The sequence below is a fragment of the Engystomops pustulosus genome, chromosome 6 (assembly GCF_040894005.1).
Source record: "Engystomops pustulosus chromosome 6, aEngPut4.maternal, whole genome shotgun sequence".
Taxonomy (NCBI): Eukaryota; Metazoa; Chordata; class Amphibia; order Anura; family Leptodactylidae; genus Engystomops; species Engystomops pustulosus.
Genome location: NC_092416.1, coordinates 102,005,661 through 102,022,407, shown reverse-complemented (window position 1 = coordinate 102,022,407; position 16,747 = coordinate 102,005,661). Strand labels below are relative to the sequence as shown.

Genomic DNA, 16,747 nt, shown 5'->3' with positions numbered 1-16,747 from the left:
TTTAATACTTGGCTAGAAAATAGCCATAGCAATAGGATAGCATCGTTTGGTTTTAAAAACTAAAAAACACACAAAAAAAAAAAAAAACACAAAAAAAGTTAAAAAAAAAATTAAAGTTATAACTCTCATTTTCAAAATGTTTAACCCGAGGGCTAGGGGTAGAGGACGAGGGCGGGGACGTGGGCGTCCAACTACTGCAGGGGTCAGAGGCCGTGGTCCTGGGCGGGGTGAGACACCACCTGCTTATGAGGGAGCAGGGGAACGCCGCAGAGCTACACTCCCTAGGTTCATGTCTGAAGTTACTGGGACTCGTGGTAGAGCACTGTTGAGGCCAGAACAGTGCGAACAGTTGATGTCGTGGATTGCCGACAATGCTTCAAGCAATTTGTCCACCAGTCAGTCTTCCACGCAGTCCACCCATGTCACCGAAATCGGCACTCCTCCAGCTCCTGCACCTCAGCCTCCTCCCCCCCAGTCTGCCCCCTCCCAGCAAAATTTGCCATTTGAACCGGCATACTCTGAGGAACTGTTTTCTGGACCCTTCCCACAGTCACAAACCACTTGTCCGGTTGCTGATGAGCAATTTTCCGATGCCCAGGTTTTCCACCAGTCGCAGTCTGTGGGTGATGATGACCTTGTTGACGTACTGGAAGAAGTGTGTAATGAGGTGTCCGACGATGAGGAGACACGGTTGTCAGACAGTGGTGAAGTTGTTGTCAGGGCAGGAAGTCCGAGGGGGGAGCAGACTGAGGGATCGGAGGATGATGAGGTGACAGACCCAAGCTGGGTTGAGAGGCCGGGTGAACACAGTGCTTCTGAGACGGAGGAGAGTCCTCGACCAGAACAGGTTGGAAGAGGTAGTGGTGGGGCCAGACGGAGAGGCAGGGCCAGAGCTGGTGCATCAGCGCCAAATGTGTCAGCTAGTGAAGCTCCCGTGGCGAGGGCTCCTGCGGCAAGGGCTAGATTTTCAGAAGTCTGGAGGTTCTTTAAGGAAACACCGGATGACCGACGGACTGTGGTGTGCCACATTTGCCAAACCAGGATCAGCAGGGGTTCCACCACTAATAGCTTAACTACCACCAGTATGCGCAGGCATATGAATGCTAAACACCCCACTCAGTGGCAACAAGCGCGTTCACCTCCGGCCGTGCACACCACTGCTCCTTCCCCTGTGTCAGCTGATAGTCAGCCCCCTGCCCAGGACCCTGCCACAAAAACCCCATCGTCGCCTCCACGATCCTCCACAGCATCCACCAGCGTTCAGCTCTCCATACCCCAGACGCTGGAGCGGAAACGCAAATATAGTGCAACCCACCCGCACGCCCAAGCCCTTAATGTGCACATCTCCAGATTGCTAAGCCTGGAGATGCTGCCCTATAGGCTAGTAGAGACCGAGGCCTTTCGCAGCCTCATGGCGGCGGCCGCCCCTCGGTATTCGGTCCCCAGCCGCCACTACTTTTCCCGATGTGCCGTCCCAGCCCTGCACCAGCACGTGTCAGACAACATAATCCGTGCCCTGACCAACGCCGTTTCTGACAAGGTCCACCTGACCACGGACACGTGGACGAGTGCTGCCGGGCAGGGCCACTATATAACGCTGACGGCACATTGGGTTAACTTGGTGGAGGCTGGGACCGAGTCTGACCCTGCGGCTGGTCATATACTGCCGACGCCGAGGATTGCGGGGCCTACCTCGGTCCAGGTGTTTCAGGCCTACTATGCCTCCTCCTCCTCCCACCCCTCCTCCACCTCCTCCTCCGAACGACCATCCGTGGGCATGGCGCCATCAGTCGGTAGCTCTAGGCACAGCAGCAGTGCCGTCGCTAAGCGACAGCAGGCGGTGCTCAAACTGCTGAGCCTAGGCGATAAAAGGCACACCGCCCAAGAGCTATTACAGGGCATCACGGCGCAGACTGATCTGTGGCTGGCACCGCTGAACCTGAAGCCAGGCATGGTTGTGTGTGACAATGGCCGTAACCTGGTGGCGGCTCTGCAACTCGGCAGACTGACAAATGTGCCATGCCTGGCCCATGTGTTAAATCTGATAGTTCAGCGTTTCCTCAAGACATACCCCAATCTGTCTGATTTGCTCACGAAGGTGCGCCGCATCTGTGCGCATTTCAGGAAGTCCAGCACAGATGCTGCCACTCTCAGGGCAGCGCAGCGCCGCCTCCAACTGCCCGCTCACCGACTGTTGTGCGACGTGCCCACGAGGTGGAATTCAACACTGACCATGTTATCCAGAGTTTACCAGCAGCGCCGAGCGATTGTAGACTGCCAGATGTCAACTTCCACCAGAACTGGTAGTCAGGTCAGTCAGCTTCCTCAAGTCTACAATGAGGAGTGGACGTGGATGTCTGATATCTGTCAGGTGCTGAGTAGCTTTGAGGAGTCAACACAGATGGTCAGTGGCGATGCCGCCATCATCAGCCTCACCATCCCGCTGCTTGGCCTGTTGAAAAACTCTCTGGTCAGCATGAAGTCGGAAGCTTTGCGCTCCTCACAAGAGACGGGGGAAGAAGATTCCCTTGTTGATAGCCAAAGCACCCTTAGGTCTGTTTCTCAGCGCATATCGGAGGAGGTGGAGGTGGAGGAGGATGAGGAGGAAGAGGAGGAGAATGTTGGCGAGACACAAGAGGGGACCATTGTTGAGTCCTTCACTGTTGAGCGTGTATGGGCAGAAGAAGAGGAGTTGGAGGAGGAGGAAATGGACAGTCAGGCCAGTGAGGGGAGTGAATTCTTACGCGTTGGTACTCTGGCACATATGGCAGATTTCATGCTAGGCTGCCTATCCCGTGACCCTCGCATTCAAAGAATTTATTCCAGCACCGATTACTGGGTGTTCACTCTCCTGGACCCACGGTACAAGCAAAACCTTTCCACTCTCATCCCTGGAGAGGAAAGGAGTGTGAGAATGCATGAATACCAGCAGGCCCTGGTGCACAAGCTGAAACAGTATTTCCCTTCTGACAGCGCTAGCGGCAGAGTGCGTAGTTCTGCGGGACAAGTAGCGAGGGAGAGTAGGCGAGCAGGCAGCTTGTCCAGCACTGGCAAGGGTACGCTTTACAAGGCTTTTGCCAGCTTTATGTCACCCCAGCAAGACACTGTCACCTGTCCCCAGTCTCGGCAGAGTAGGGCTGATCTTTACAGAAAGATGGTGAGGGAGTACGTAGCTGACCATACCATCGTCCTAAATGATCACACAGCTCCCTACAACTACTGGGTTTCAAAGCTGGACATGTGGCACGAACTGGCGCTGTACGCCTTGGAGGTTCTTGCCTGCCCTGCCGCTAGCGTCTTGTCCGAGCGGGTTTTCAGTGCAGCTGGTGGCATCATCACCGATAAGCGTACACGCCTGTCGACTGACAGCGCTGACAGGCTGACGCTTATCAAGATGAATAAAGCCTGGATTTCTCCTAATTTCCAATCTCCACCAGGTGAAGGAAGCTCAACCTGAATAATTTATCCACTCCTCCTCCTCCTCATTTTCCTCCTTCTCCTCCTCTTTGTACAGTAAAGCAGAGGAAACTGGCTATTTTTTGACAGGGCCCACTGGCTCTAGCTATAGTACTTTATGCATTTAATTTTTATGGAGGGCCACCGACCCGGTCCTCTGTTTTAAACAATTTTTGGGAGTGCCACATACAGGCACTCAATCTATTCAATTTTTCTGGAGGGCCACCTACCTGCTCCTCTGGTTTGAAAACTTTTTTGGACTGCCACATACAGGCACTCAATCTATTCCATTTTTCTGGAGGGCCACCTACCTGCTCCTCTGGTTTGAAAACTTTTTTGGACTGCCACATACAGGCACTCAATCTATTCCATTTTTCTGGAGGGCCACCTACCTGCTCCTCTGGTTTGAAAACTTTTTTGGACTGCCACATACAGGCACTATCCAAATTGAATTGTCTCCATAGCAGCCTCCACACGTTGTCTCCATTGCTACCTCCAAAAGTCGTCCATATAGCTGCCTCCATACGTCGTCCCTTTATCAAACGAGGTGTGTCAGGCCGAAATTTGGGTTGTGTTCATGGATTCCACATCAAAGTTGTTAACTTTGTCGCCACCCTGCTGTGTTATCCACAAAATACACTGGCAAACTTTTACCATTTACGGATATTATTTCAGCGCTTCTTGCGTATCTGTTTACATTCCCCTCACCCGCCATATCCTAAACTTATAAGAACGCTACTACACTTGATCTTATACAAAAGGTTCTTAGAAGTGCTGTTTGGGGAGTAGCCTAGAGACAGGGGCTTGGATTGGCGAAAGCTCGCCTGGCAGCGGAGCGCCAGCTCCATGCCAAGAACCAACTAACATAGTTTTAACTGCAGCACCTTTAATCTACTACTAGTTCACTGCCTCCATACATGGCCGCCTTATCAAACGTGCTGTGTCAGGCAGAATTTTGGGTTGTTTTCATGGCTTCCACAACAAACTTGTTAACTTTGTCGCCACCCTGCTGTGTAATCCTCAAAATATACTGGCAAACTTTTACCATTTACGGATATTATTTCAGCGCTTCTTGCGCATCTGTTTACATTCCCCTCACCCGCCATATTCCAAACTTATAAGAACGCTACTACACTTAACTTGGTGCAGGCTGGGACCAAGTCTGACCCTGGGGCTGGTCATATACTGCCGACGCAGAGGATTGCGGGGCCTACCTCGGTCCAGGTGTTTCAGGCCTACTATGCCTCCTCCTCCTCCCACCCCTCCTCCACCTCCTCCTCCTCCGAATTACCATCTGTGGGCATGGCGCCATCAGTTGGTAGCTCTAGGCACAGCAGCAGTGCCGTCGCTAAGCGACAGCAGGCGGTGCTCAAACTGCTGAGCCTAGGTGATAAAAGGCACACCGCCCAAGAGCTATTACAGGGCATTCCACATCAAACTTGTTAACTTTGTCGCCACCGTGCTGTGTAAGCCACAAAATATACTGGCAAACTTTTTTCATTTACGGATATTATTTCAGCGCTTCTTGCGCAGATGTTTACATTCCCCTCACCCGCCATATCCCAAACTTATAAGAACGCTACTACACTTGATCTTATACAAAAGGTTCTTAGAAGTGCTGTTTGGGGAGTAGCCTAGAGACAGGGGCTTGGATTGGCGAAAGCTCGCCTGGCAGCGGAGCGCCAGCTCCATGCCAAGATCCAACTAACATAGTTTTAACTGCAGCACCTTTAATCTACTACTAGTTCACTGCCTCCATACATGGTCCCCTTATCAAACGAGCTGTGTCAGGCAGAATTTTGGGTTGTTTTCATGGCTTCCATGTTAACTTTGTCGCCACCCTGCTGTGTAATCCACAAAATATACTGGCAAACTTTTATCATGTACCGATATTATTTGAGCGCTTCTTGCTCACCTCCTTTGGTTCCTCTCTGCCACCCATTGGTTTGAAGCCTGAGTCCATTTAGGGTATGTCGCCATGCCACTCTCTAGCCTGCCGCTGCTGCCGCTGCCTCTGCATGCCGTCCCCTATAGTGTCAGGGTCAATTATTGGATGTTTTACATGCTATCTAGCTTCATTCTGTCACTCTGTCATGGCCATGCTGTTGCCCATAATTTTGGCATAATGGTGCGATTAAGCAGCCTCAGAGGCATCCATGCATGCTGCCCCTGCTGTTTCCTGTCCATTTCCATGGTGTTTCCATCCTTTTCTGAGGTTCCCAGGTGTTTGGCCAAGCTTCCCTGTGCAGAGCCTTGGTCCCCTTGAAAAATGCTCGAGTCTCCCATTGACTTCAATGGGGCTCGTTACTCGAAACGAGCACTCGAGCATCGGGAAAAGTTTGTCTCGAATAACGAGTACCCGAGCATTTTAGTGCTCGCTCATCTCTAAAACCTACCATTTCAAATGGTAGGTTTAAGCTGTAAACACCGAGCACCAGCTCAGGGTGAGATGGTGCCGGTGCTTAGTTTCGTTAGTGTTAAAACCGCGGTATCGCGGTTTTAACACTTTTTAAACTTTATAGCATAAACTGCTTCGGCGCTGCGTGCGCACGATCATGCGCGCGCCTACATGGGAAATGCCGCAGGCGTTGCGCGCGCACGGTCGCGCGCAGCGCCGAAGCGGCTTCTGCTATAAAGTTTAAAAAGTGTTAAAACCGCGATACCGCGGTTTTAACACTAACGAAACTAAGCACCGGCACCAGCTCACCCTGAGCTGGTGCTCGGTGTTTACAGCTTAACCCTACCATTTGAAATGGTAGGTTTCCTTTAAGTACAACGAAAAGGTCTTTGTATTAACAATACATGGCCACACCAGCACCCCTGCCCCTGTACGAGGTACCAGTACAGAAACCCCCAAACCTGATTGCATTTTGAACTACAATAGGTACATTGGAAGGGTTGTCTTGTAGGACCAGGTGCTTTAGCCATATAAGCCATTTTGAAATCAAGGGTGTGGTACAAGAAGTTGGCCATACACATCATGCAGATGGCACTGTATAATGTATATGTGTTACATTAATGTGCGGGTCAGAGGGGAACTTTCCTGTAGTTTCAATAGGTGGTAATAAAGCACTTGATTTTTGGAGACCAGAAAGGGGGGAGCCAGTACTTCTGGAAGCGAGACCACACGCATTGTACCAGGCAGCACTTTCCAGGAGAAGTTTCCCAAACTGCCAGCAAGGGAAGGACACAAAAAAGGTGCAGGGTGTGCTCCAAAAGGGGTATAAGGAGGCAAACCATTTACCAGTGTGACTTTTGCCCTGATAAACCTGGATTATGTATGAAAGATTTTTTTTAGAATTTATCACACCTCTCTGGATATATAATTTATTCATTTCCCTGATGCACTCTCCACAGCTTATACATCATGCTGCATATCGTTCCTTCCCTTCTGAGCCCTGCCATGTGCCCAGTCTGTAGGTTATTGTCGTACCCGAGAGAACCTGCATCATGATTTTGGGGGTGTTTGTATCTAGTAGCATGTGCTAAACACATGATGACATAATCAATATTTTTTACTATGAACTATCCATTATACATTATCCTTGGGGTCCACCTATGGGGTTAAAATGCTCAATATTCCCCTAGATTAATTCAAGCAGGGTTGCAGTTTCCAATTAGGGTCAGTTCTCAGGGGTTTCTACTATACTGGGCTCTAAGGGCATCTACAAATTCTTCCTGATGCCAAAAAAACATATATGTAAAATGTCTGCTTCATATGCCAGTTCTTTTTTCTGAGCAGCCCTGCTGTGTGCCCATCCTATAGATCAGTGGTGGCGAACCTATGGCATGGGTGCCAAAGGTGGCACTCGGAGCCATTTCTGTGGGCACTCAGAACATCACTTCAGGACAGAGTTTACCAAATATGACCAAATCCACCAAGTCCCAGGCAACTTAAGAGAAGCTGCTCTCTTATTGCTATACTGCAATATCTTTGGAGGTCATCCTGCTGGACCAACCACTTTTCCTCTACAGAGAGACCCTGCAGAGCAGCTACAACGAGAGTATGAATGTGCCCTCCTTCTTCAACTGTATTGGTTGCCTTGGGGGGGGGGGGCATACAATTGAAAGATGTGGAAGAACAGATAGCAATAAGTTACTGCTTAAAATGCCATGTTGGCACTTCAGAGAATAAGTAGATTTTGGTTGTAGTTTGGGCACTCGGTCTCCAAAAGGTTCGCCATCACTGCTATAGATCATTGTCACATATGGGGTATTGCCATAACCGGGATAACCCACATAATAATTCTGACATGTTTGTCCCCAGTGGCATGAGTTGGGCAAAATACATTTGGCATACAACATGCCATATTTGAGAAAAAAATGCTCGGGTGTTAAAATGCTCACTACTACCTCAGGGTAGTAGATAACACTCCAAATCCAAATGGAGCTCCAAAATTTAGCTCCTTCCCTTCTGAGCCCTGCTGTGTGCCCAACCTGTCAATTATTGCCAGATATTGGGTATTTCCATACTCGAGACAACCAGCAGAACGATTTTTGTGGCGTTTGTCTAAGTGCCATGATTTGGGCATAATATATTTGGCACCAAAATGGCATATTTCAGATAAAAATGCAATTTTCTTTGTCTGTATTATTTTTTCATTGAGGATGTAGTTTCTAAAATGGTGTCACTTATCAGTGGCTAACTGACTGCTAACACGACATGGCACTACAAAACCAAACCTGTGAAAACAGTGCTCCAAAAGCTAAATTCAGCCAATTCCCTTCTGAGCCCTGCTTTGTGCTCAACCTGTTGATTATTGCCACATCTGGAGTATTGTCATAACCGGGATAACCTGCATAATGATATTTGACATGTTTGCCCCCAGTGGCATGAGTTGGGCAAAATACATTGGCACTAACATGGCACTTTTGAGAACAGATACATTTTTACTCTGCACCATTCCATTCACTTTTTATTACATTTTGGTCAGCATCTTTGGGGTTAAAATGGTCACTACAACCACATATAAAGTCTTAGAGGGATTTAGTTTCCAAAATGATGTCACTTCTCAGAGGCTTTTATTGTACTGGTACCTCAGGGGCTATGAAAACATGACATGGCACTCCAATTCCAAACTTGTGAAAATGCTAAATTTTGCTCCTTCTCAGCCTTGCGCTGTGCCCAGCCTGTCGATTATTGCCACATATGGGGTATTGTGGTACTCAGGACAACCATAAGAATGTTTTTTGTGGTCTTTGTCTAAAGTGGCATTATTTGGGCACAATATATTTTGCACCAAAATCACATAGTTGAGAATTTTTTTTTAATTTTTACTTTACACCATTTACTTTGCATTACATTTTGGCCGGCATGTTGGGGGTTCAAATCGGATTCCTATTCCACTGGTACTTCAAGGGCTCTGCGATCACGACATGGCACTCCAAATCCAAACGTTTGAAAACGGTACTCCAAAAGCTAAATTTTGCTCCTTCCCTTCTCAGCCCTGCTGTGTGCCCAGCCTGTCGATTTTGGTGACATATCGGATATTGCCATTCTCCGGACAACCGGCAAAATGATTTTTGGGCTGTTTGTCTAAAGTGGCATTAGTTGGGCACAATGGGGTTCATTTACTAAGGGTCGAATTGCGCAATTCCTACAGGTATCCCGACAATTTCCGATTTGCACCGAATTCCGCCGGGATTTTGGCACACGCGATTGGATTTCGGCGCCGGGTTACATGCAACGGAAATGGGGGGCATGGCCATCAGAAACCCGATGGATTCGAGAAAACCGTGGTATTTTTTTTAAAAAAAGTGTCGCTTAACACGCACTTACCTGCACCAAGAAATAGAAGGTTAACTCCAGTGAACTCCAGCGGACCTCGACGCAGCAGCGACACCCAGTGGATATCGGCGCACGGACCTTAGTGAATCCCGGCCGGACCCGAATCGGCGTCGGAGAACCCGCCACTGGATCGCGACTGGACTGGGTAAATCTGCCGCAATATGTTTGCCACTAAAATGGTATATTTGATTTTTACTCTGCACCATTCCTGTTGTATTAAATTTTGACTTCACCCAGGGGGTTATAATGCTCACAACAGCCCTAGATAAATACTTTGAGGGATGTAGTTTCCAAAATGGTGTAATCTTTGGGTATTTTCTATTGTAATGGTACCTTAGGGGTTCCACAAAACATTTGCAGCCAAATCGGCCTGCCAAAGACCCAATAGTATTAACTCCGTTCTGGACATCGATGTGCGCCGAAACAGTAGTTGAAATCCACTTGTTTGGTATTTCCGTACTCGAAAGAAACAGCCCCATTATTTTTAATTTATTTTTACCCTTAATACCATCTGAATGTGTACATTTTAGGGCTAAATGAGAATATTCTTCTTCAAAAATTGAAATGTAAAAATTTCCAATCCGTTTCTGTTTTATTCCTGAGAAATAAAGAAACTGTTAACATACTTCCCAAATGTTGATTTGAATAGTTTGAGATGTTAAGTTTATAAAATGGTGTTGCTTCTGGGTGTTTATAGTATATAAGCCTCCGTAGGGTGCTTCCAAACTAAATTGGTCACCAAAAATATAGCTTTTTCAAATCTCTTGAAAATCTGAGATCTTGCTACTAAAATTATAAACCTTCTAACACCCATTTTTTCATTATTGTTTACTAAGCTATGTATATTGGATCCATAGTGGAAATACCTCTTAACTCCTTCAGTCCCAATAGTCATTGGTGCCAGAAAGACCAGGTAAATTTTTGATGTTCTGCTCATATGGCAGCTTTTACTGTGATATCGCTGAAAGGATGTTTTCTTACGCCATGACAGTAGACAACTTCAAACGGCTATATCTCCTGACCCCTGGATATCTCCAGATCTGTTGAGCATCCATACACAAACCATATAACATATGAAAGGAGAAACACTCCTGTTTAATATGGCATCAGAATTCTGTTGCTAGATGCCAGGGTTCAGGAGATACAGCCCTTTGAAGTTGGCTACTGTCATTACGTAAAAAAAAACAGCCTTTCTGCAATGTCACAGTAAAAGCTGCCGTATATTTACGTGGTGCGGTAGTGAAGGGGTTAAACTACATAGCCGATATGGCGCGTATCAGTCATGTGCTCCCGATTCTCGCTATGTGTGGTTCACTGGATGAAACGTGATGAGTTACATCATTGGTGTCTGCCCCCTGGGCCTTCTTTACGGGTGCGCTGAGACATCTCAAGAGATGCCACTTGCCGAGGATGTGGTTATCACTGTTGTGTTCGGTTCTTTAGTAGATAGTCCATGATAGCCTGGTTACAACATTATACCCAGCCCTGATGTTCTCCCTTAAGTGGTGGATGTTTGGGGCATTGTGATGTTTTTAAATCACTTACCTCCCAATGTTACTTAGTTCTATTGGTGTTTTAACGCCTATCACTCAGTGATAGTCAGTGTAAAATCCCAAAGTGTGGAAAGGAACTCTCTAAGCAGACACTTTATTATCCCTCTGTTAGATGCTGTGTGCTGACAATGTGCTTAGATCATTAGGGTACAGGTTTATCTACACTTTTATTTAGCTTCTGAATATTCACGGTCGGAACCCAGGGTAACTGAAATTGAATACACCATGACTGATAGAGACTGGTAGGAATTATATCTGTCAAATGCTGTATTTTTGTTAATAACATTAGAGAATTATAAAATGTTATTTCGTTTTCCTCAGAACAATAAAAAATCTTGTCTTCAAGACTCTTGTGGTGATTTTTGAACTGTTTAGATTGCTCACTTTAGAGATTTATGTTTGATTCCATCTATAAGGTGCTGACCATAAATTTGAGATTGGGAACATGCTTTTTACCCCATGCCTCTTATTATATATCAGGTTAGAACATTAATAGTGGTTATTGTATGGTCTTAATTTTTTCTATATTTTGATACATTTTATTTCTTTTAAAGATGTAACTGGTATTAAATATATATACCGGTATTAGATAATCAATGAATGATTAGCAATGTAGTTATGTCAATGTATTTTCATCTCCTGATAATTTTTTGTATGATTTATTTTTAGCTTAAGTTCAGTTTGGTTAAGGACCCAATATTACTACCTTACGACATAAAGGGGTTTTGTAGGTTTTCCCTAAAGTGCAGCCTGTCTGTATAAATCAGAGGAAGACTCTGGGGCTATTGGAGTTCCAATGGGAAATTGCATGCTTGCAGCTTCCTCATTTTCAGGCCTTACTGCTGACACTTCGGATAGCCATTAAATCATTTCTGAAATATACAAGCAATTAATTTTGCCAACAAGTTGCCTTTTCCTTTGATCGCTTTATACTGGTCCATCAAGTATACAAGAGAAGTGATTGGGTTAGATCTGAAATAAAATGTGGTAGTGTCGCTCCAAGTCAGTCTCCGAATCTTTCTGGTAAAGAATTGATTCTCAATTTTAACTTTTTTATTGGTGGAATACCTCTTCTGGGTTTCTTCACTACTGGCTAATGGGGGCTGCATGACTCTTGGCTACTGTGAGCTGCTTAACTATTGTCTACTGGGGGCTTCTTGACTATAGTGGTGCATGACTATTAGTCACTTGAGACTATTTTGCAGCAATAGTATTTTAAAGATGCAGTTTATAATGAATTGAATCGTTTGAGAAAATATGTTGGTTCTGCCGAATCATTTTTTAAAAAATTTTGCTCATCTCTAATCATGTTGTTTATGACGGCAAATAATATTTATATTATGCATGGTATTTAAGGACATCTACCATCAGATTACCTAGAGGTAGATGACTATTACATACCTCCCTGTCCCTGTGTGTCCCAAGCCTTATTTCTTTGCATAGCTTCATTTCTGTAAAAAATAAATTTATAAGATATGCAAATTAGCCTTTGGTGATCTGCAGAGCACCATCAGGCTTCATTGTAATATAATTTATGCTCGCCCCGTGGCAGTGCCTGCCGCATTATGAGTGCCGGTGAAATTGGAAAAGAGAGCCGATGACATCACCGGCTCTCAGAACGTGGCTGGCATTATATTGCAGTGGAGACTGATGATACCCTGCAGAGCACCCCAGGCTAATTTGCATATCTTATAAACGCGGCCATGCATAGATATGAGAAATGAAGCTTGGGACACATGGGACGGGACAAGGAGGTATTTAATAGTCATCTACCATTAGGTAATCTGATGGTAGATGTCCTTTAAGTCTTTAATGACAGCATATGTTGACATACAATATGTCTTCTTTTTTCTTTCAGGACCAAAGAGGAACTATAAAGAAGATTTGTACATTCTTAGAAAATGAGCTAGAAGAACAAGCTGTAGACTTGGTTTTGGAGCACTCCAGCTTCAACAGCATGAAAAAAAACAATATGTCCAACAACACTATGGTTCCTGACTACATCATGGATACAAAAAACAACCAATTTATGAGAAAAGGTAAATAATAAACAATCTCGTTCCACTGCCCAGCCAAACGGAGTTTGCCACAGATGCGTGGCAGCCCTTCATTTAAGTCTGTACACTTGGCTATTTTGGGCATTTTTACTGTTCCGGTACAAGCGCTCCACTAAGACCTGTGCTCTGTTATTTTCAATTAGTGGATCTAGCACTCAACCCCTGGCACATTAAAACCTCTGATATGTTATTAGATTTTTTTTCTCTGATGGCAGGTAAAATTTTTTAAGGTTTGCCAGAATTAAAATCTTCTGTTTTCAGGGATGTATAAGATTAGAACAAAGTATCTTTAAATGGTTTTGTTAAGTGTTCCTGTTAACTGTACATTTATGGGAGGCAGTCTGGATCCCTAAAGCCTTCACAGTAATCATGGAATAAATGAATGAGTTGACATATCACAATCCCCCATCTCCTGCAGAACAGGAGCTAAAAACTGCACTAAATCACCCCAGGGGCTGTAAAAGTCTGTCTTTACAAATAAACTCCCCTCCAAAAACCTTTCAGCTACAGAACTTCTTTGAGGGAGCAGGATTTATTCCAAGAAATCCCCAGGTTACGTACAAGATAGGTTCTTTAGGATTGTACTTAACTTGAATTGGTATGTAAGTCGGAACATGTATATTTTGTAATTGTAACTCTTGACAAATATGTTTTTTTTCACTGTAACAATTGGATTTTCAAAATTTTGTCATGGGAACAAGGATTAATAAGGATCAATAAAACTTCATTATAGACACCTTATATCTGCTCATTGCATCCAGAGAGCTTCCCTAGAGGTCACAGTGGTCCGTCTATATCTAGGGGTAATCTGTAAGTCGGGTGTCCTTAAGTGGTAGACCGCCTATACTGACTTGGCTCTCTGTACTTCTGTTAAGCAGCTTTTCTATTAAATATCTGATTCCTGAATCAATCAGGTATTCATGCACTGATTGTAAGGAAAAAAATCAAACATATTCACAAACAAAGCTGTGACAGTGATATCTACACTTTATATAATGTATATTCTGCCCACGTTAAAGCAAAGAGAAGATGTATACAGTAAAGGTGTTTCAACTGTAGAATAAAGTCTCAATTAAAACCAAAGAATATATAAAATAATAAAATAGAATATAATAATAATAAAATTATGATTCCCCCATAAAAAAGGTTTAATTTGCATCCAAAAATGTTCCATAAAAATGCATGACACAAAAAAGTAAAAAATAAAATTTTCCGAATGCAAATGTAGTAAAACATAAAAATGTTATACATGTTTGGTATTGCTGGAATCATTATGATTCATAGAATAAAGATAATATGCTAATACTTTGCTATAAATTGGGGGGAAATGTAACTAAAATAGTCATATATTTTTTTTTTTTTATTCAGAGTTCAAGTAAATTAATAAGTTATATGTTCCCAAAATGGTACAACAAAAATATACATTGACAGATAAAGTTATAAGCTCCCAGAATGTAATATTGCAATATGAGAATGTAAATTGCTGTGGTCCTGAAGGGTATACATAGGCTTGGTCCTAAAAGAGTAAAGCCTAAAGTAAAAATCTAGATAAAAAAGATTTTCTCCAGAAAAGTATGCCACAAAAATCTACCTAGTAGCCCAAAAATTAAAAAGTTGGAGTCATTCAAATCTCTGGTCCTGAAGTGGCAAATTTCCCTCTTCTTGATACCTTTAAATGAGGCATAGCTGGAATATCAGCCATAGCTCATGGACTTGAGCAGCACTGTTTTTCGAAAAAGGCAAATAAAGCTGCAGTTATTGAACTTTCTAATTACGGTAAGTTGTTGGTAAGCTACTGAATACCCTTCTGCTACAGATATTTTATAACCGTTGTTTCTATGAATCTTAAAGATTGTTGTCATATACAGTAATAGCTATATAGCTACATGTTGGGGGAGCTGTGTGTATGTGTGTTCCAGCAATTTAATTAACCCAGTTGGCAACAACATAAAAGTAGAAATAGCTTCAGTGGGTTGGACTGCAAACAGGGACGGCCAGCCTTGTAATCCACCGGGGATATACCTGTGATGATGTCACCATGTCCCATCAGCTTCTCTGTTGTAGAGGTAATAGGGCTGCTGACTGGAGGAGGGGGCACCAGACCTGGGGAGGTTCTGTGTGAGGAGGTGGAACCAGACCTGGGGAGGCTACTGTGTGATGAGGGGGAACCAGATCTTGAGACCCTGAGTGAGGAGGGAGACAGTACCAGGGGGGTTAGCTGTATTCGGAGGGAGGGAGCAGAGTTATAGTAGTTATATTCTTGTATATAGAGGCAGTATTATAGTAGTTATATTCTTGTACATAGGGGACAGTATTATAGTATTTATATTCTTGTACATAATAGTATTATAGTAGTTATATTCTTCTACATAGGGGGCAGTATTATAGTAGTTATATTCTTCTACATAGGGGGCAGTATTATAGTAGTTATATTCTTGTACATAGGGACAGTATTATAGTAGTTATATTCTTCTACATAGGGGGAAGTATTATAGTAGTTATATTCTTCTACATAAGGGCAGTATTATAGTAGTTATATTCTTGTACATAGGGGGCAGTATTATAGTAGTTATATTCTTGTACATAAGGGGCAGTATTATAGTAGTTATATTCTTGTACATAGGGGGCAGTATTATAGTAGTTATCTTCTTGTACATAGGGGACAGTTATAAAGTATTTATATTATTGTTTTTCTGAGGAATTGTATTAGGTTTTTCTTGTTTATAGAAGGCAGTATTAAGATTTTTATTGTATCACTTCTAAAAGTGATATAGTAGTTTCATTTCTGCACGAAGAAGGCAGTATCAATCTCTTTTTTCTCTGCGCTGAACATGTTAATTAAGACCATCGATCAACAGTTTGTGTGAAGTTTGTTAACTCCACTCAGATCACATTGCCACACTTACTTCTATTGACCCCAGCCTAAGGGACACTTTAAATTCCCAGACACTCCATGGGACTAACCCCATATCAGTGAACAAAATAAATATAAATACAGGATACATTGGAGGTTTTTAGGTTAGATAAATTTGTTACTATAAAAGTAAAATAACCTGACCTTTGTGTATACATAATATAATAATATATATACAGTATAGCCTACTTCTCTCCATGGAAACATGATAATACAATATTTAGCTATTCGCCAATACTAGGTTGAGAATTTTAATCTCTATTCTCTTCTGTTATTCTTACTTTTATTATCATCAATAATAGTTATTTACGTAACTATTTTGTGGTTTTGTGCAAATATAGGAAATTTTACTCTATTGAGTTTTTGAAGAAATATGTGCATGTTTTTCCTTCCCAGACCCATTGGATAGTCACATCTTTTGTAAAAAAAAAAAAAAAAAAAAAGTGTCTGAGCTATTTAACTTTTTGCTTTTTAGGAATCATTGGTGACTGGAAAAACCATTTCACACAGGAACAAAAGGAATATATGGATTCTATTTACCACGAGAAAATGAAAGCTATTGATGTTAAATTCAGCTGGGATTAATGTCTAATGCAACTGCAGAAATTTGGAATGAAAAAAACTAATAAAAACATTTTATTTACTTATAAAAAGAAAAACACAGTTTGATATTCTCAAGAATTAGTTTGGGTCTAGTTGCAGTTATACTTGCATTTAAACAAGCATAGGTATGTGCAAGCTGTCCCTGATCAATTTACCACAAGAGAATGAAAGCTATTGATGTTAAATTCAGCTGGGATGTATGTCTATAATGCAACTGCAGAAATCTGTAATGAAAATAACAAATGAAAACATTTTATTTACTTATAAAAAGAAAAACACAGTTTGACTTTCTCAAGGATTAGTTTGGGTTTAGTTGCAGTTATACTTGCACTTACACAAGCATAGGTGTGTGCAAGCAGTCCCTGATAAGTGCCCT

The 16,747-nt window shown here is 43.2% G+C and overlaps 1 protein-coding gene across 1 annotated transcript in view; it reads left to right on the top strand.

The window, feature by feature from the left end:
• The window catches only part of LOC140065818 (sulfotransferase 2B1-like), a 76,805-nt gene extending 60,427 nt beyond the window's left edge, over positions 1 to 16,378 (top strand). Inside the window, exons 5-6 of the mRNA XM_072113376.1 lie at positions 12,656 to 12,836; positions 16,244 to 16,378. Of these exons, the coding sequence (XP_071969477.1) occupies positions 12,656 to 12,836; positions 16,244 to 16,353 (291 nt within the window). The 3' untranslated portion in view covers positions 16,354 to 16,378. The remainder of the gene's footprint in view (positions 1 to 12,655; positions 12,837 to 16,243) is intronic.
• Positions 16,379 to 16,747: the final 369 nt, after the last annotated feature.